The 20,594-nt window shown below is 45.4% G+C and overlaps 1 protein-coding gene across 1 annotated transcript; it reads right to left on the reverse strand.

Annotated features, from left to right (window-relative positions):
* Positions 1 to 707: 707 nt before the first annotated feature.
* Positions 708 to 14,976, reverse strand: vstm2a (V-set and transmembrane domain containing 2A). Its single transcript, XM_068748198.1, has 4 exons — positions 14,938 to 14,976; positions 14,108 to 14,158; positions 12,525 to 12,861; positions 708 to 787 (listed from the first exon to the last, which is right to left on the reverse strand). Exons 1-4 carry the CDS (start codon positions 14,974 to 14,976, stop codon positions 708 to 710), a joined length of 507 nt encoding a protein of 168 aa, XP_068604299.1.
* Positions 14,977 to 20,594: the final 5,618 nt, after the last annotated feature.

The raw sequence follows: 20,594 nt of genomic DNA on the forward strand, positions 1-20,594 counted from the left end.
CGGCCCCCCTCTTTTAAACCTTCAGACGAATAAGCATGCACACCTGTATACAGTAATAAGATTTAAAGTGATGCACACTGGATCATTTGGGTGGCCACAACAGCGGAAGGAAAATGAGAAATGCAATAATCTTTGACCTGATACTTAAAGTTAATCCAGATTAACACTGACTCTCGTTTCTGTTGATTCTTAGACAGGACAATTTCACAAATTAATTCCCATGGCCAATATGGTGAGTGTCAGCTAAATGTCTACGGCACATACAGCAAATATAAGTATTTAAAACAAAACAGATATATATTTAGAATCATATATTACACAAACATAGATTTTTTTTTTGTTATTCACTTTTGAGCAATGAACACATCAACAGCAAAAAAAAAAAAAGAATAAAAGTCCTTCGTCCATGTTATCCAACAAGAGTCCTTTTCACCATCGATGGCGTTGATGTCTGTACAAAAGGTAATCCAACTGGTTTAAAGGTGACTGGTGCTTAAAGTGGCTGACAACGATGTGCTGCATACAAGAGCAGTGGTTGCTGGGAAATGAGGGTCAACTGTGCAGTCCATATGGTGAGGGAGGAGAAAAGACAGGCAACTTGCTTGTTCACTTTGAGGAGAGAGAGAGAGAGAGAGAGAGAGAGAGAGAGAGAGAGAGAGAGAGAGAGAAAGAGGAGAGAGAGAGAGAGAGCAAACCATGCCAGTTCCTCACACTAAAAGGGCTTCCCTCACCAAAGCGTACAGCAGGAGGAGGACGAGCAGCCCATCGCTGGATGATAGTCGTGTTCCTGAGACGAGAAGAATCAGAGTTAACAACACGGACGAAACACCTTTCCCTGGTATGAAGACTCAATAGAGCGCATGTGTCAAACTCACGGCCCGGGGGCCAAATGTGGCCCTCCAAGTCATTTTTTGTGGCCCGTGAGAGCTGTGTGCAGACATTTGTTTTTGTAAAATGCTGCGTCTGTCACACATGTTCTTAACAGCCCACATTTGTTGTTCTGCAGTTCTGCCCCTCAACTGTGACAAGAGTTTTGAACAAAGTTAATGCCATAACTTGTGTTGGATGATATTTTTCTTTCTTTATTATTTTATATTATTTACTTGAATAAGTTTGATTATTGATCGATGGAGCCGTGTGGTTTTCTTAACCTGATCAATTGAAAGGATTTATGTTATAATAACAGCAATAATCTATCCATATATTTTTACAACTATACAATTGAATATGCAATGTTTGTAACAGAAAAATTCAGCAACATGACAATAACAATAGCAACACGCTGCAGTCAGGAAATCAATAATCTGCTGGAGGTGACTATTGAAAGTTATTTGAACTTTTTTGTTTTTTCCAGCATGTGCTGACATGTTGATCCTGAGCTACATATGGATCAGGATCAGCACCGGACAGCTCCATAGGAAGCAGCTATATATGGAGCTGTCCGGTGCTGATCCTGAAAGTGACGTCTTTTCCACTACATTAACGTGTTACTGTTTACATTTGGCCTTTGGAGGGCAGACATAATGCTAATGTGGCCCTTGGAGAAAATGAGTTTGACGCCCCTGCTATAGAGCGATTCCCCTCGGGAAGACATAAACGAGGTGCACATTGTTGCACGTAATAATAAGGTTATTATTATTTTTTGTTTTTCTATTTGTCAGCAGGTTTGGGAAAACATTTGACTACACAGATCCAGAATATTAAATTAAAACATGATTAATTTGTATTCAATAATTGTAATTATGATGCAAAAGCCACTGTACTTGGTTCCATTAGATGGGCGACATGGGTCAACCTGAACACGTGTGAGGTGGGATGGGGCGTGTCACCCATCCGTGACACGCCCCATCCCACCCCCCCTCATGCAGACAGAGTGGAGTCAGAGAAAGATTGACCGAGGAAAACACCAGGCGTACAGCGAAGCTGACAAGGTCTCCCTGGAGATTCCTCGCTCACATTTTTAAAGGATAGGGAACAGAAGGGATTCAAATAATTCAGTGAAGGCTTTTTTCACTCAACTTTCATGTTTATTCATCAAGGAAATGAGGAAATACACGTCAGGAGTCTGAAAACAACGACATTAGTGCTGAAACATGACAATAGTCTTCTAAAGAAAATGTTAATGAAACGTAAATAATATATTGCTACAGTTTACACTATGGTCTAACGGCCTAACAGTGCAGTCACACAAACATCCCGCCGGTAATGAGCTAATTAATAGATTAAACGCACGTCTAATGGACAGAGTTGTCACCATGGAGGTTTGAGTTGACGTTAAAAGCTGATTATCCCATACTTCCCCACTAGGACCCTGCGGTCCCAAAATGCTGGCCTGCTCTCGGTTCCAAAAATTTGCAAGAGCAGACAGGGGGGCGGAGCTTTCAGTTATCAAGCTCCTTTATTGTGGAATCAGCTCCCTGATTGGTTCCTGAGACAGACACCATCTCTATGTTCAAGAGTAGACTAAAGACTTTCCTTTTTAACAAAGCTTATAGTTAATCAATAGAGTAATCAATATAATCAATCTGCTGTCATAGGCCAGCATTGGTGGCTTAACATCATGACACACTGAGCTCCTCCCCCTTTATCTGATTATTCATGTTATAAATATATGTCAGTAATCACTCTCTCTCTCCCTTGTAGTCTTGTGCTCTCTCTCCCCCTGTTTGTCCCTCTTTCTGTCTCTGTCTGCAGGTCCTTCTGTCCGTGGTGCTGCAGAACCTGGACCTGAGTCCCTCAACACTGATGTCCACGTCGCTAGCATTAGCATTTATAGCTTTATATAGCAGCTCTTGTCTGCTATATAAAACTCTTTGTCTGCTCCTGCTCTGTCTGTCTATCCATCTCCTTGTTTTGACTCTCCTCCTACCTGTCATTCTCTCTCTCTCTCTCTCTCTCTCTCAACCCAGCCGGTCCAGACAGATGGCCGTCCACCATGAGCCTAGGTTCTGTCCAAGGTTTCTGCCTGTTAAAGGGAAGTTTTTCTTTGCCTCTTTCCCTGCTAATCCTGTATATTGCCTTGAGATGACTTTCTGCTGTGATCTGGCGCGATAGAAATTAAACTGAAATGAATTGAATTTAATTTCACTTTTGTGATGGATTCAACTAAATCGTGATTAAAACGTTTAAAACATCTTCGAGGAATTTCGCATTTGTATTACATGCTAATAAAAGCGCCAGTAGATTTTTTTTGATTGGCATTTGAGGTGGCGTGACAATGTACAGCAGCTACGGTTGTTTTAAAGTGCGTTATAAGCTTTGTTGAGCTTGTTTGTCTTAGGCAATGTTTTCCCAACAAAATGTATACGGCCGCATATCGACCAGACGCCGTCGTGTGGCCGTGCTGAACGGAAAAGTCAGTCGTTGAGCTGCGGCAGCGGTTCAGTGACGTTAAACAGTGAAAGCCATCCATTCATCCGTCCTCTCATAGATCAGAAGACCTCCACCGTCTCATCTGCAGCTGCTTCTATCCGCTCTGCAGGTCATGTTTGTTGCTTCAGCCAGTCCTACCTGGCTGCGGCCAAGAGGCGGGACACCCTAGACGAGACGCCAGCACATCGCCGGATGTCAATAAACCGCAATCAAGAAACCGTTTCCATTCCGACACACAAACCATCATCAACAATGACTGTGTGAATGGATGTTTGCTGGTTTGTGTTGTGAAGTGTTTCAAATGTGTGGTATAAACACAGCAGTACATTGTGTACTCTAACATTCTATCTCATAAATATATTCATCATCGTACAAACCGAAATAAAATATTTGTGGGAGTAGTCCTCAGTCTTCTTTGTCCTTCGGTCCATCCGTTCACAAGAGTTCTCAAAATATTGTAATAACTTTCTGACAGTCAGACAGACAGACAGACAGAGTAAATAAAAATGGCCTCCACCTGACTCCATTCCTAGCATATAAGCATAAGGTATTTTCTGATCTGTGTTAAACGAGTTATCATGCTGAAGGCCGACTCGTCACCCCGCCTTCCAGACATCCCCTCCAGAAAAACAAACACAATGACTGTCTCAGGAAACAATACAAAATGTCAGCCTTTCACTCCGCCGCCCTTTAAGCGTGACTGCAGGCATCCCCACCTTAACACTGTGTGAGTTACCAATGGCTATCCTGTCAAAGGTCCCGGAGCGTTCTGTGCCTAAACATTACTGACAGCGAAGTCAAACCATGCAGCAGATATACAGCAGGGATCTGTCATTTAGGGAAGCCCAGGTGAATGTTGCTTTGTTGGCAATATTTAGAGGACTTGGTCGGCCCGGCGGAGGTGTTTGGTAGAATCGCAGTTGATAAGTGGCGGAAATGCTTCTGCGGTTGTGTTGATGACCACAACAGAAGTGTAACGTTTGTCTGCTAACTGCTAACATTTTCTTCAGCGGCTTCGTTTATCATTTTTGCCACGGTATTTTCAGAATCTTTATTTATTTATTTTAAATTTGCCCATATTTACAGACTTCACCGTACTAAATTCCACAGTACGCCGTACTGCTCAAAAATCAGATTCTCCCACACTAAAATACGGCGAAACCGTCTCCACAGCAAATCAACCGTCTCCCCTTCACCCTGTCCTTTGCGTCGTCCTCCCCAACACCAGCCACTCTCATGTCCTCCCTCACTACGTCCATGTCTCTTCTCCTGGGTCGTCCTCTAGTCCTGTTCCCTGGCAGTTCCATCCTCAGCATCCTTCTACCGATATATACAGACGTGGAAAAAGTTGTTGGTACCGCTCGGTTAATGAAAGAAAACCCCACAATGGGCACAGAAATAATTTTAATCTGGAAAAAGTAATAATAAATAAAACCTTTAGAAAAATGTACCTATGTAAATCAGACATTACATCAGACAAACTTTACATTATTATGTTAATGTTAATATTAATATCATTATTATTATTATTAGGACAGGAACCGAGAAGGACAGATGCTGGTGGACTTTACCAAAAGGAGGGACATGGCAGGAGTTAACACTTATTTCCAGAAGAGACTAGAACATAGAGTGACCTACAAGAGTGGAGGGAGGAGCACCAGCTGGACATCTAGTGTAGACGGAGCAGTTTAGAGGAGGTCGGTGACTGTGAGGTCGTGGTAGGAGAGAGTGTAGCCAGCCAGCATAGGCTGGTGGTGAGGAAGAGGACTCTAGTGGTGAAGAAGAGGAAGAGGACGAAGGCAGAGCAGAGGACAAAGTGGTGGAGGCTGAAGAATGAAGAGTGTTGTGTGTCTTTCAGGGAAGAGGTGAGACAGACTCTGGGTGGACAAGAGAGACTTCCAGAAGACTGGAATACAACAGCTCAGGTGATCAGGGAGACAGGTAGGAGAGGACTGGGTGTGTCTTCTGGAAGGAAAGGAGATAAGGAGACCTGCTGGTGGAACCAGGAAGTGCAGAAGTGTACACAGGAAGAGAGGTTAGCTAAGAAGAAGTGGGGCATGAGAGGACAGAAGAGAGTAAACAGGAGTACAGGGAGATGAGACGCAGGCAAAGGGAGAGGTCAAAGGTCAAACAGAGGTCATATGATGACCTGTATGCAGGTTAGATAGTAAAGAGGGAGAGAAGGATCTGAACAGGCTGGAAGGACAGAGAGACAGAGACAGGAAGGATGTTCAGCATGTTAGAGTGATGAAGAGTAGAGACAGGAAGGATGTTCAGCATGTTAGAGTGATGAAGAGTAGAGACAGGAAGGATGTTCAGCATGTTAGAGTGATGAAGAGTAGAGACAGGAAGGATGTTCAGCATGTTAGTGATGAAGAGTAGAGACAGGAAGGATGTTCAGCATGTTAGAGTGATGAAGAGTAGAGACAGGAAGGATGTTCAGCATGTTAGAGTGATGAAGAGTAGAGATGAAGGTGTGTGTAGGAAGATGGAAGTAGTATTTAGAGGAATCAATGAATGAGGAACACGATAGAGAACAAAGGGGAGTAGAGGAAGCTGGAAGTGACAAAGATTAGCACGAGTGAAGTTAGAAAGACAATGAAGAGGAAGAAGATAAATTGTCGATGAATTCCGTACGAAGGACTTTCAACGGAAACAAGACCGCAAGGGCTTTTTAGAAATGCTCCTCTTAGACAGGGTGTTTGACTGTACTTGTACTGTAATACATACTATTGTTTGACTTGGACTGGATGACATACCTGTGCAGGTGTGGGATTGTCTAGCAGAGGTGGCCGTAGAGTTTTTATTGGGGTTGTTTAATACGATCCTATCGATATGGAGATACAGCTAATGAGACATACAACGAACAACAACGTTCTTCTTCCAGTCTTTGGAGATGACGGACACATTTTGTCTCTGTTCCTGCCCCATCTGCCTGCTGCTATCTGTGTCTCGTCTCGTCTGTCTGTCTGCTGCTATCTGTGTCTCGTCTCGTCTGTCTGTCTGCTGACTTATCTTCTTGGACCTGCTGCCTGCTGCCCTCCTCACGACTTAAACCATGGAATTGATTAGTTGGTCTCTTAGTGCGATTGATTAAAAATTTGCATTTAACGGCAATCTGGGGAATCTGACCTGCCCAGATAGGATCTCCGCGGCAGGCTACATACTCCACACAGCCTGGGACAACTGGTGGGTTGTCTGTCTCGTGGTCCAATCTGTTGAGGACATATATATTTTGCTATTTGGCTTATTGGAGAATCTGCAAATTGGGCTGGGAGTTGCCCTGATGTACTGGATAGTCTCCAAAACGGCTGCTTTCACAGTTCTTGATAAATTCAAGAACTGTGAAAGAAAGCATTCCACAGACAGGACCGTGGTCCCAGGCATCTGGGCAGGTCGGCTCCCCCGGGTTGCCGTGCTTCGATGAAAATATTGGAGAAATTATACCAAGAGACCACCTAATCAATACCATGATTTTAGTCGTCGGGAGGGTAGCAGGCAGCGGGTCCAAGAAAAAAAGTCAGCAGGCAGATGGGGGTTAGAAGCAGAAAGAAATGTGTCTTCTCCAAAGACCGGAAGAAGACTCCTCTTAAATGAGACAATATGAGGGACAGTAAAGGTTAGACGTTTTGGAGACAAGGTCAGAGAGACCAGACTTTGATGGTTTGGACATGTCCAGAGGAGAGACAGGGACTATATCGGTAGAAGGATGCTGAGGATGGAACTGCCAGGGAACAGGACTAGAGGACGACCCAGGAGAAGAGACATGGACGTAGTGAGGGAGGACATGAGAGTGGCTGGTGTTGGGGAGGACGATGCAAAGGACAGGGTGAAGTGGAGAACATTGATTTGCTGTGGCGACCCCTCAGGGGACAAGAAGAAAGTACAGTAGTATATATCAGCTATTTATATTGCACCTGGTGCTCCAATGCTGACGTAAAAATCAGCTCGGGTGGGGGGCGGCCTTGTCTGGTGCCTCTATGAAGATTAAGGTTTTTAGATAGTTTAGTAACATTCCTGCATCATACCATTATCATCTACATGAGCTGAGACTCCCTGTATTTGACACCTGTATTTTTAAAAGACCGATACTTCCTCTACCTTTGCAGCATATTTGTCTGAGAGTTTTTGGATTTTGTTTTTGTATGAGCTTTCTTTTGTCACTTGTCAGTGAAAACACAAACATTAAACACACCTTCTGTGTTCCTGTGCTATTTTTAGAAAAGAACAAAGATAAAACATTAGTGAATTATCATTCTTTTTGTAGACTGTTCAGCAAAGGGAAAAAAATACATAAAAATAAGGATGCAAGAAAAACTATAATTTGTGTTGGCAGGGGTCTTGTTATTTCGTTCCTCCATCAGTCTGGCTAAAAGCACTGATTTCTCTTGTCAAAGTCGTTGCAAGTGTTTCATTTTGAATTAATTCCACAGTTGTTTATTTTGTTGAACCTTGTAAAAAGGCTTAATTGATTTGTCTTACACATTTTAGAACTACGTTGGGATGCTGGTTTGAGTTGGCACTTCCGTGTACCATCCTGTCTTTACAGCTGGCGGTCGCTTTGGCTTGTGACTCTGATTAATCACGTAACGGTTGACATGATGTATTGAACCGTTTCGGTTCTGCATGTTCGGTTCGGTTCCACTTGTGTACCATTTCGGTTTTTCGGTTTTAGCATTTTTTCCTCATAAAATTTGTTACTAGAACAATCTAAGCGCTCCGTGCGGAACTAAAGTCCTGGGCGAGTTTCCGTAAGGACAACTCTGAGTGTCGGACACCATTGCCTGACGGGGAGGCACGCTGGAGGCTAGCAGGCTTGACCACATAGGAAAACTCGCAATGCATTAGCTCTGTATTCCAGCTAGCTCTGTTGCTAGTGGGTGGGTTTTCTCCTCTGCTGGAGATGTTGTCATGGCAACCAGATCTGTGCTTTCTGCAGGAAATGTGGATGAGTTAATCTTTCTAGCCAAAAACTTTAAGCTTGAATAGTTAGTAGTAGTAGTAGTACTAGTTACAGTTGTCATATTCAGGCTGTTGCTGCTAAATGTTCAAAGTTTACAGTTTTAACTTATTTATAATTTGATTAACAATTTTAAATTGTTACAATACAATAGTTTAAAAAACTCAGTCAAATTTATTTTAAATATCACCCAAATGGGTTGCTTTTATTTATTTATACAAATTCCATTGTTTGCATTTAAAAAAATAAAATAATAATTTTAACTCTTTGAGTGCCATTCACGTCTAAAGACGTTTTTTATAACCCAAACAATCACTGCCAACCCTGACATTGAAATCTGCTTCTCTCCAACAGCAAATAACTCCGGAACGAAAAATTATAGGAACACACTTTCTGATGAAATGAGACTTTATTCTTTCAATTGGTGGGTTCGGTGTGTGTATAGTCATGGTAAAGAATATTCTGTGGGTTTTGGCCATATCGGCCAAGCGAGCGAAAACTGGGGCTGGAAATGGCTGGCACTCAATGCGTTAAGTAATTTTTTTCTGCCTTCTTTGTACCGAAAATTAACCGAACTGACAATTTAGCGTACCGTTACACCCCTAATATATGTATGCATAGGTCAGCTGTCTGAATGCTCTGACTGTCCACATGTGTCCTTGGGCAAGACACTGAACCCCAAAATGTTCCCAGTGAGCCTGGCGGAACGTTATGGGTTTATATATATTTATATAAAAAAGTGTGTGTGACTGAAACAACTTGCTGCAGTTTCAGTCTCATGAACATGAACACAGCTCAGATGTTGGCTTTTTACTCAGGATATTTCACACGAATCCAAAACCCTGACGTGCCAGCCAGCTGACAGCCACAGGTTGCTAAGCTAACCCACTGCCACGGCATGTGACGGCTCATCGGCTGCAGCCGGGCTGCTGCAAACCACCGGCTGCAGTGACGACTCACTGGAGTTCGCTCCTCGGCCATTTGCAGCCAAGGCAGGTTTTTTTCCGATTTTTAAAATCTGGCTGTTCTAAAAACAAGATCAGTTATTTTCATTCTCTTTCTTTGAATGACTGTTTATGCAATCAAACTGGGCCCGTATTTCTTTCTCTTTCACGTGAACCACGCTGGTCACAGCGGGCGGGGGACAAGCCTGCCCTCGGGGACACTTAGCCCCCTTTCTTTCTGCATTAAGCTCGGACCACCTCTGAGCTTTGAGAGAACAACACTGCCAAGAATGATGGAGGCCAAGTTGTGCTATAACAACAGATGAAAAACTGGTGGAGAGTCGCTGTGAACAAACGACTCTGCTGCTGCCCCCCACCCCCCCCCCCACACACACACACACACCCCGCTCCAGTCACAATTCCCCATCTGGAAAGTGCCTCATTGTTTTCAGATGCAGCAATGCGGGAAAGGAAGATGGCTGCACTCTCCCAGGTTTAATTTCATCGGCCCACGTATCCATTGTTGCTCATCTGCTTCCGACTTGAAAGCTTCGGTAATAGAAGCCTATCGGCCTCAGCCGTGACTCCTCGTTGCCTCTCACGGCCACGGGACTCACGGCATCGTCTCCACCGCTGCGGCCCGGAGAATTACGATTCATTTTACCTGCATTCAGTGGAAAGTAATGCTTCAGGGGGCAGAGGGCAATCTGAGCCCAAAGGCCGGGCGACTCCATTTCAACTGTCTCACCATGCAGATATGGAATGACTGGCCTTCATAGAGGAGGAAGAGCAGTACAATTATTGCACCGTTTGACAATCAGTGGATGGGAACTAATGCAGAACTCTGATTTGAGATTGTGCTCACCAGGAAAATCAGAGCATGCATAATGTATTCTATAAAGAATCAATCTTGTTATACTGAAAAACAACCTGCTCAGCGTGGCGACTCTCTGACCAGGTAAAAATGTGATTGTTGTTTTGTTTTCCTATTTATTTAAATTGTCTTTAGACGTACAATATAGTATTTCAGGTTGTCAGTCAGAGACATAATGTATAAAAACGTATTCAGATATTTATTTTATATTGCACGTCGCTGCACACATAATTTTTAACACTTCTAACACACACATATCTAACAGAATTTCTTGTTATCTGTTAAACCTTCCTTAAACATACTGGACCAGAATGCTAATGGTCTCACGTGGACCTCGAGACCGTGCAGTGAGAGCTGTGTAGGTACGACGTCCAGATTTGTGTGTCCCAGACCTGGGCATTGTACGGCCCCAGGGCCGCATACGGCCCTTTGGCTGACTCTGACCGGCCCGTGTAAGGTTAATTGGAAATTACAAAATAAACACATTTTCTAATTTTACTTCATTCACGTGCTAAAACAGCATTCAGTGACAGTTCAGTATCTTCCTTAATAAGCACAGATGTCTTGAGGAAGCGAAGAACCTTCACACAACGTTCCAACAGTATATTAAATGTCAAAATGTGTTTTAGAGTAAATGTGACTGAATATGTTCACACGCTACACACACGCTACACACAGGCTACACACACGCTACACACACACTACACACACGCTATACACACACACTACACACATGCTACACACACGCTACACACATGCTACACACACGCTACACACACGCTACACACATGACCCAACGTTATAGAACAAACATTCCCGATAGCATCGTTTTGTTTTCTGTTAAACCTAAAGTCGCTGAGGCTGCAGTTGTCTCTGCAAAGGAAAAACAATATACAACAGGATTTCTGGTGGATGTTAATAACATGTTAATAACATTCACCAGTGAAGAACGTACAAATAATCACATTTATTTGGTGTTCATTGTCTCCAAAATGGCTTACAGAGGTGTTAAATCCTAACAACGAGGCCGAGCCAGCTGTCTCGTCTGAGCTATCCGTTTCTGTTGTCGCCCAGGAAGGGTTTGCACCCTTCCTCTGATCACGTTATTGTCGCGCAGCATCGTGTGAATTTGCCACTTTCGGTATATCCTTCGTTTAAAATGAGGAATTCCTTCAATGCGAGAGTTTTATCTGAGTAGCACAACTGACCTCAGCAACATTTAACAGGATAAATCCCCCCCATGGTCTGCACCTTTTCCATTTCTTCCAAAGCCTGATTATGTTTGCACTCGCTGAGACAACTCAACAGGTGCTAGACTGGATTCCAGCTTCGCGGCCTTCAATAAAGGACGGAGGGCAGCTGGAGCACATGATCGTTCCACTGAAAGGCTGGCGTTACTGATTATGCTTTTACTTTGATATGCAAATTAAAAAAAGTCATCTGTGCATTGCTACATTTAACCCTAAATCTTACCATCTTTAGGTCATATTGATGTAAAATTCTAAAGAGAAAAACATCAAACAGATTTCAAAATTTAAAACATTAAAATGTAAACTAAACTGTGTGTGTGTGTGTGGGGGGGGGGGGGGACAAATACATCCGGGGAGACAGCCTGCAGTGCCAGAGCATCACAAGAGCGTCCTTAAACCCTGACAGTAAAATCTGAAATGTGCATGCAAGCCTGCAAATGTGTTTCCACCGCAACAAATTAAGGCGCGAACATTCTGGGTAAGATGCACGACTGAATTCAGGGATTTGCTACACTCCAAACACTGAAAGGAAAAAAAATCGACAAAATCTCGTGAGGAAGGACTGGAGAATAAATCTTTGTTTTTGGTTCTCAGCCTGAAACACCAACGCTCGGTTGCTGTGAAGGGTTAGCGCCTTTATTAAAAGCGAGTTTCTCTAATCTACTTGCTGCACTAATTAGCCAGCGTGCAGCAGTGTGGTTCAGATTTTGATTCATTGCACGATGACCCTCTAATCTCAGGCCTGCAGCACGGCCCTCCGTCGACTCCGGACTGCCTGCTGACGATTGGCCTGCTTGGAAAGCGCCTGTTAAATCCAGACAACATCCTGCAGCACACGTCTTTGTTGCAGCCAAAGAAATGTCTCATTATTTTATTCTATTTTTTTCAAATTCAACAGCAACCCTGACCGATGCTACACGTTTTCACACAATCACCACAACAGTGTTTGAAAGTGAGTGTAATTTGTGCACGACTTGTCAACGTGTCAGCAGGACATGGCCTCGCCTGCTGCTGCTTTAATGCCCCACAGCTGCCCTCAAAGAGGAAACAGATTGCTGCCAGTACAATCTCTGTCTCTGTGTGTGTGTGTGCGTGCGTCGTGTGTGTGTGTGTGCGAGCCTTACCTGAGCCAGGGTTATGCGTGGCTGTATTAGAGGACGTGTGCGAGGTGGAGGTGGAGGCCGCCCTCTGGTCTGAACCCGTGTTATCGTGGCCCAGATTCGAGCTGGGCTTCCTTGGCTTTTTGTCTGTCAGGTGCAGAGGGGAGCTCTTCTTGGGGGCCGGCTGGGGTTGTCGTGGTCTGGCTGTGGCATTGACCTTGAGCCACGCCTGAGCTTTGTATTCCACAATCTCGCCGTAGTTAGCGCGTGTCACCCGGCACTCGTACAAGCCTTCGTCGGTCTTGCTTACCCGGGAGATTTGCAGCTTGTGTGAGATGTCGTTGCCTTGGACTTTCACCGTCTGTTGGAAGAAACAGTGACATGACAGCAGCTTTCCTGTGGGGGGGGCAAGGTTTAACCACACGCCACTCAGTCCCATTAAATGTGTTCTGACACTTGGATGATAATATGTTGAGATTTGGAATCATATAGAGCGCAGGTTTAAAATGCTGCGAGCATGTCCCGGCTGTCCTTTAATACTACTCTATTATAGAACGGCGTATGTTCTATAGCAGGGAGGAGCTAAGAGAGGCAGAAACCTCCCACTAACACCTGTTATAATTACACATGATAGATCATAAATAGGATATCAAATGTGTGGAAATATTGCCTAGTAATCTAACTTTTACATTTTCTGGACGCAATATATTTGTGACCAATCCAGAACTGTGTCCTGTGTGGCAGGTCATCAGCTACCAGCACAACGTGGGGCTCCTAATGTCATTCTAATGATCAAATACATTATCATCTGGTGCTACACTCAGAACATTTCCAACACTTGGTTGGCATGGCAGCAGCACTAAAATGTAGAACTTTGAATAAGTGATTTGTGATGGTGCTGTCTCATCTCTGTCGATCGTGGTGAACACCGTTGTGTTCCAGCGTTCAAAGGGTTACAGGCTAACTGGGAACGAGCCCTGGGTCAAGGTGACCCCATGGTTGCCCCACACAGCTCAGAAACTCAGCAGACGAATCCACACTCGTGTTACTGGAGGTAGCTCTGCAGAGGTCGCAGTGGCCCTGGTGTTTAGTAACAGTAATTCCTCTTTTGCATTTTCATGCCACTTGTTCTTAAAAACACAGATTCATTAATGCAGTACCCGTTTAATAGCTCGAGGAAATCCAAGAATGCAGCTAAGGTTCTAAAAATAATCCCTCAACACTCCTCCACCTAGCTTAACATGAATATTCATTGGAGTTTGTACTATTCCAGGCATTTGTCTTGCCTCGACTCTGGAGCTGCTGCCTAACATTCTGTGACTCTTTGACTATCTGAGTTCTCTGATGGGGCTTTCAGGCGGCGGCGCGCTCGCGCGGTGCACTCAGCACAGGAAGCCTGCTGCATTGTGGGAGAGAAACAGGCTGGAGCGGTTGCTGAGCGTGATAACACACAGGGCACAGCGCTGCCACTGATTTGACTGATTAGCTCCTTTCTCTGGCTGAAGCGCTATTATTTGTGCTAATCAGCTGCTGTTGTGTCGCTCGGGATGCTCTGAGCTGCACCAGGCCACAAGCAGGCAGGCAGGCAGGCAGGCTCGTCCACTTACACTGATTTTTGTCCCTTCATCGTCAGGGTCAGGCTCTGGTGTCATTTCCATCTGTGAACATAGATAGCAAAGAAACAGAGAGAAAGCGTTAGCAGCCTGCTGCATGACGGTCGCTCCGAGGGACAGCCTCAGCATCCTGAAGATCCGCCTCGGAGTCACGACAACTCCAAAAGCACAGACATCGGTCCTTCCTGCATCAACCTGCAGGTAGCACAACGCTAACTAGCAATGCTAACAACGCTGTACCGCTCAGTTCTTGATTTATTTTTAGATAATTTGAGAGAAAATAAAACACAATTTCCAGACAAGGAAACAAATCAAGGGGGGGGTTGGTTCAGACCAGGATCTCGCAGCTTAGTGAGATAAAGTGTGCCTCAAAATCTCCTTCAGTCTCTGTGGGTTAAAGTAATATCGGCTTTTTAGTCCAAAAAAACTTCTTCCAAACACAAAGGAAGACTGAACGGTGTGGGAGTTCTGGGGCTGACGGAATGCCCCCACCCCCCCGGTGCCCCCGGAGACATCGTGGCGGCAAGCGCTAAGCCGACAGCCTCCGACATGGACTGGGAATTTATTTTAGAGGCTATAATTTATTTACTCCACATCGGATGCCAAATGGACATTTGCCTGCAAAATAGTGTGCTGACTACAAAGCTGAAGCGGTGCAACAGAGGAGGAGGAGGAGGAGGAGGAGGAGGAAGATGAGGAGGACGTTTCTCCAGGGGACATGGAAGCTGTTGGCTCGGGTGCAGAGACAAACAAGAAGAGCAGAAAATGAGATGGCTACTTAGGAGAATTTGCAGCATAGGCCGTTCCTTAAAGCGCTTAATTACCTTAGAGGGGGGCCGAAGCGTCCCTCTGGAGGACGGCATGATTAATGAGCAGAATTAGGGACCTGAGTTTCCTGTCTGTGTATACACAGACATGTACTTTCTGGAAGAGGTCAGAGGTGTGGACTCGAGTCATTAATTTGATGACTTTAGACTCGACTTGCCAAATTTTAAATCAAGAATGACTCGTAACTTGACTTGGAGTTGAGCCCTTTGACTTGAAGAGACTTGCTTCTTCCACCAAAACACAAAGATTAAAATGTACGTTAATAACTCTCTCTCTCTCTCTCTCTCTCTCTCTCTCTCTCTGTATGTGGGCAAGCTGGCACAGCATCCAATCAAATTAGATCCACGTTGTTTTGATCTGACAGCATCCAATCAAATTGCAGAACACCCAGCGAAGTAAACACGCTAACCAAAGTGCCAGTTTACAAAATGATACCAAAGATAGTGTCGTTTGTGTACAAACATTGAAGTGGTCAACAAAAAACGAGTTTCAGTGTGCAAAACACGCGGGTTGAAGATCACAGACGGAGAGACAACAACTTCCAACTTTGTTCGACATCTGACGTTGCACATAGGATGGTAACGTAATGCTCAGCTAACGTTAGCTTATCAGCTAAGTAGCTTTGCTAGTTGCTCTAGTTAATGAGGCTGTAAACTCTCTGGTAACGTAACACCAGTGGCGGGCGGTCAGGGCCTGCAAGGCCTTCTCTGCTTGCCTAACATAACCAGAAATCAAGAATACATGATCATATTTATGATAAAATCAATTTAATTTTATGTATATATATATATATATTCTTCACATTTATGTCATATTATATTACAGTGATGTATTTTTAGGTGAGAGTTTTTATCCAATCAGAATTCAGCTAGCTTGTGTTGCCAGGCGGATTTCATAGTACCAGTGGCAAGTACTATCCGTCCGAGACCTTCAGAATCAGCGCTGCTTGCCGTCTGTGTTGTGTGAGTGAACGGGCTCGTAGAGTTGAGTTGATAGACAGTTGCGATAGCCAATCAGATCACGAGTTGGTGAAAGTAAGGCCTTCCTGCCTGTGATTGGATACTCCGTGTGAGAGGGCAGCGCTATGCATATTGCGTCATCAGCTAATGCGCACCGGTACGGCGCGACCGACCGAGAATAAAGCCACAACTATTCTTGCGCTTTTAACCCACAATGGCCGAAGGAGGGGAAAGTGTGGATTTGGTTGTGGATATTCTTGAAAGGCCATTTTCAAGACGGACCTTTACAGAGAAGCTAGCTCTCGTGAGCCGACGTCGTCCCACTCCGGAGCTAGCTAACCTGTCCCAGGTGGGGAAAGGATTTGTACGCCACTTCCAGGCTTCAAACTTTTGGCTTACAGCTTCCGAGAGTCGCAGCAAATTGTTCTGCTGGGAATGCCTTTTGTTTGCAAGGGATCGATTTAATGTTTGGAGCAACACTGGATTTAGGAACTTTAAGAGAGGAGAATGGATTTTGTTTTCAAACGGGACAGCCGTTTTGGTGAGTACCAACATTTTATTTATTTAACATAACGAAGTAAAATCACAGATATACTGTAAATGCAATGTGTGTAAATAATGTGCAGCAGTGTGATTGTAGTGGAAGTACAACACGTTGTGTTGCAGTCTTTCTTATATTAAACTGCAAGTTCGCAATTTAAAGCTTCATGGTGGACTTTAAAACGTTTTGGACAAATAATGTTAAATTCCCTTTTATTTCTAACTTTGATAGTACCACGTATAGTGGTAAGTTTTAATTGCTGATGCAGTTTATTGATTTTTAAATGCTCCTTAAAAAATATCCTGTGTTGTACACGATTGAGGTGATGCAACACCCAGTAGTGCGTAAGTGTGTGTTTGTACATTATTTCTAAAGCCGTGGTGTCATAAATGATGGTATTATGAGGGGTATTTATTCAAGTCGGACTAAGTAGGACTTCACTGAAGGCCTAGGTGTAAAATGCACCGCCCGCCACTGCGTAACACGGTTATTTGTAGCCACTGCGGGTTCACTCCCCGACTCTTACTTTGATGGTCACCCAGAATAAGATGACGAAGTCGTCTTAAACCAGCGCTGCAAACTGCCTCAGCAGCGAAGGTAACGCAACGTTCACGTTTTCAGTCTGATGGTCAGTGCAGTCCAGTATTAATACACGCCAGTGATAGTCATTATTTTTGCTTTATAAAATCATTTTACAGATTTGAAGAAAGTAAGAATATTATTTCAGAATGACCTTTTTTTGTTTTGTAAAAGCCTTTAATTACAATTCTTCATCACATTTCACCCTCTGTGGCAGCGAGGTCTGAGCAGAACAAATAAATGATTGCTTCATGTTCATAAAAAGTCGCAGAGGGCCAACTCTCCTCCGTCAGACCAGACACGTGGCACAGGATACTGTCGACCCCCCACATCTTCAGAAAGTCCCCCATGTTCCCTGTGGCCCTGTGGAACCCGAACTCCAGCCTCAGTCCGGCCCTGACGTTCAGCCTCCACAGGGCCGCCGGGCCCAGCTCCGGCCCCTCCTGCAGCCTGTCCCTCCGGCTCAGGTATATCGCCATCAGAATATGAGTTAAATGTTACTGGTACTCGACAGTAGTTTTCTTGTAAAATTCAATGGAACTTGCTTCAATCATTTGACCTGATAAATAAATACAGATTTTAAATGCAAACATGGTCTCTGTAAATTTAATATATTATTACTCTGTTGAAATGACGCGAAACTCAAAGTGTAGGACTTGGGACTCGACTTGGAACTTAATTCGGGACTTGAGGGCAAAGACTTGAGACTTACTCGTGACTTGCAAAGCAATGACTGCGTATACACAGACATGTACCTGGTGGCGCGGGTACCTTTTGTCGTGTCAGGGAGGAGTTTAACAGAGATGCAGGATTATCTGTCTCCTGTCTGGGCGTCGGCTTGTTTTATGTCATCATTTTCAGCCTTCTCTTTTATAATCTCCGCACCAGTTATACGAGCTGGGGTTGAAGTACACGTACACATACACGTACACGTACTCCACTCGCCATGGCTCTGCTGCATTCAGGGAAACGAGGTTCTTTATCTGGATCAGCACAATGAACTAACCGCTGGATGCGTGACGGGAACCTGAGAGACGAGCCAACAGACAACACAACGGAGACGGAAGATGGAGCAGAACTGTTTCACTGTTTATGCTCCCTTCTGAAATTGTGCAACTTTTAGAATGGATTTTCTTGACGCCGTAGCTCATTTATTTTCCATCATCCCGTGTCTAATCGATTAGCATATTTTTGTCAGCTTGATGTGAGTGGTTGTAATTGTTTTGATTCAAATCCTTGAGTGACTTTTCTCACAGCTAAACACCAATGGATGAAAACCCTCCTTCCAGCTCGCAGCATCCTGATGCTCTGTGACGCATTCTTGCCAGAAAGCCTTTTTGCTCCACATGAAATGGCACCGCTGTTATATTTAGACAGGCGACTGTGCTTAGATTCAGGAATTGATGATCTGTGCTTGCTTTTTTGCACAATGTTGAGCATCCTGGTTGGAAGGATGGTTGTTTGCGTTATTCACCACGACCTTCACGTCACACACCTGTTGCATTAAGCATCCCATGTCGATGCAGCTGTTTCCAATGGAGGAACCTGGTGCACTTTAGACAAAGACACGCAAAGCGGTGTAGTAAAACAGCTGTTTATATTAACCCTTTAAAGCCCGCCCCATGAAGTTATCGTCAGAACACTCAAATGTTTTGGGGAAATAAGGTCTTAAGGAAGCTTCTGACAAATTTGTCAAAATAAATAAATAAAATGTAACGCTCTGAATCCAGAAATGTTTTCATGGAAAATGCAGACGCATGTGTTGACTTGTATCGATAAGCTTTTTCAAGAGAAACACTTAAATCTGAAGTATCTGAATCCTATAACCACCCGGAAGGTTCTTGCGGTCAAGGGCCCGATGTTTGGTGCCCGTCGTTTGGTGCCCGTTATTTGGTGCCCGTTATTTGGTGCCTGTTATTTGGTGCCCGTCGTTTGGTGCCCGTCATTTGGTGCCCGTCATTTGGTGCTCGTTGTTTGGTGCCCGTCGTTTGGTGCCCGTCGTTTGGTGCCCGTCGTTTGGTGCCCGTCGTTTGGTGCCCGTTGTTTGGTGCCCGTTATTTGCTGCCCGTCGTTTGGTGCTCGTTGTTTGGTGCCCGTTGTTTGGTGCCCGTTATTTGGCGCCCGTCTTTTTTTGCCCGTCGTTTGGTGCCCGTCATTTGGTGCCCGTTGTTTGGTGCCCGTTATTTGGTGCCCGTCGTTTGGTGCCCGTCGTTTGGTGCCCGTCATTTGGTGCTCGTTGTTTGGTGCCCGTCGTTTGGTGCTCGTCGTTTGGTGCCCGTTGTTTGGTGCCCGTTATTTGGTGCCCGTCGTTTGGTGCCCGTCGTTTGGTGCCCGTCATTTGGTGCTCGTTGTTTGGTGCCCGTCGTTTGGTGCTCGTTGTTTGGTGCCCGTCGTTTGGTGCTCGTTGTTTGGTGCCCGTTATTTGGTGCCCGTCGTTTGGTGCTCGTTGTTTGGCGCCCGTCGTTTGGTGCCCGTCGTTTGGTGCCCGTTGTTTGGTGCCCGTCATTTGGTGCCTGTTGTTTGGTGCCCGTCGTTTGGTGCCCGTCGTTTGGTGCCCGTTGTTTGGTGCCCGTCGTTTGGTGCCCGTCGTTTGGTGCCCGTCATTTGGTGCTCGTTGTTTGGTGCCCGTCGTTTGGTGCTCGTTGTTTGGTGCCCGTCGTTTGGTGCTCGTTGTTTGGTGCCCGTTATTTGGTGCCCGTCGTTTGGTGCTTGTTGTTTGGCGCCCGTCGTTTGGCGCCCGTCGTTTGGTGCCCGTTGTTTGGTGCCTGTTGTTTGGTGCCCGTCGTTTGGTGCCCGTCATTTGGTGCCCGTTGTTTGGTGCCCGTCATTTGGTGCCCGTCGTTTGGTGCCCGTCGTTTGGTGCCCGTCGTTTGGTGCCTGTTGTTTGGTGCCCGTTGTTTGGTGCCCGTCGTTTGGTGCCTGTTGTTTGGTGCCCGTCGTTTGGTGCCCGTCGTTTGGTGCCCGTCGTTTGGTGCCCGTCGTTTGGTGCCCGTCGTTTGGTGCCTGTTGTTTGGTGCCCGTCGTTTGGTGCCCGTCGTTTGGTGCCCGTCATTTGGTGCCCGTTATTTGGTGCCCGTTATTTGGTGCCCGTTATTTGGTGCCCGTCGTTTGGTGCCCGTCGTTTGGTGCCCGTCGTTTGGTGCCCGTGGTTTGGTGCCCGTGGTTTGGTGCCCGTGGTTTGGTGCCCGTGGTTTGGTGCCTGTCATTTGGTGCCCGTCGTTTGGTGCCCGTTGTTTGGTGCCCGTCATTTGGTGCCTGTTGTTTGGTGCCCGTCGTTTGGTGCCCGTCGTTTGGTGCCCGTCGTTTGGTGCCCGTCATTTGGTGCCCGTCGTTTGGTGCCCGTCGTTTGGTGCCCGTCGTTTGGTGCCCGTCGTTTGGTGCCCGTCGTTTGGTGCCCGTCGTTTGGTGCCCGTTGTTTGGTGCCTGTTATTTGGTGCCCGTCGTTTGGTGCTCATTGTTTGGTGCCCGTTGTTTGGTGCCCGTTATTTGGCGCCCGTTATTTGGTGCCTGTTGTTTGGTGCCCGTTGTTTGGTGCCCGTTGTTTGGTTCCGATTGTTTGGTGCCCGTTGTTTGG

This window comes from Brachionichthys hirsutus, chromosome 14 (assembly GCF_040956055.1).
Source record: "Brachionichthys hirsutus isolate HB-005 chromosome 14, CSIRO-AGI_Bhir_v1, whole genome shotgun sequence".
In the NCBI taxonomy this organism is placed as follows: Eukaryota; Metazoa; Chordata; class Actinopteri; order Lophiiformes; family Brachionichthyidae; genus Brachionichthys; species Brachionichthys hirsutus.

Excerpts from the sequence above, each read along its gene's own strand:
- vstm2a (XM_068748198.1), bottom strand. The coding sequence starts at position 14,976 with ATGCCGTCCTCCAGAGGGACGCTTCGGCCCCCCTCTAAG. Across the intron at positions 14,159-14,937 it reads CGCTTCGGCCCCCCTCTAAG|ATGGAAATGACACCAGAGCC; the intron begins GTAATTAAGCGC and ends CTATGTTCACAG. Across the intron at positions 12,862-14,107 it reads ATGAAGGGACAAAAATCAGT|ACGGTGAAAGTCCAAGGCAA; the intron begins GTAAGTGGACGA and ends TTCTTCCAACAG.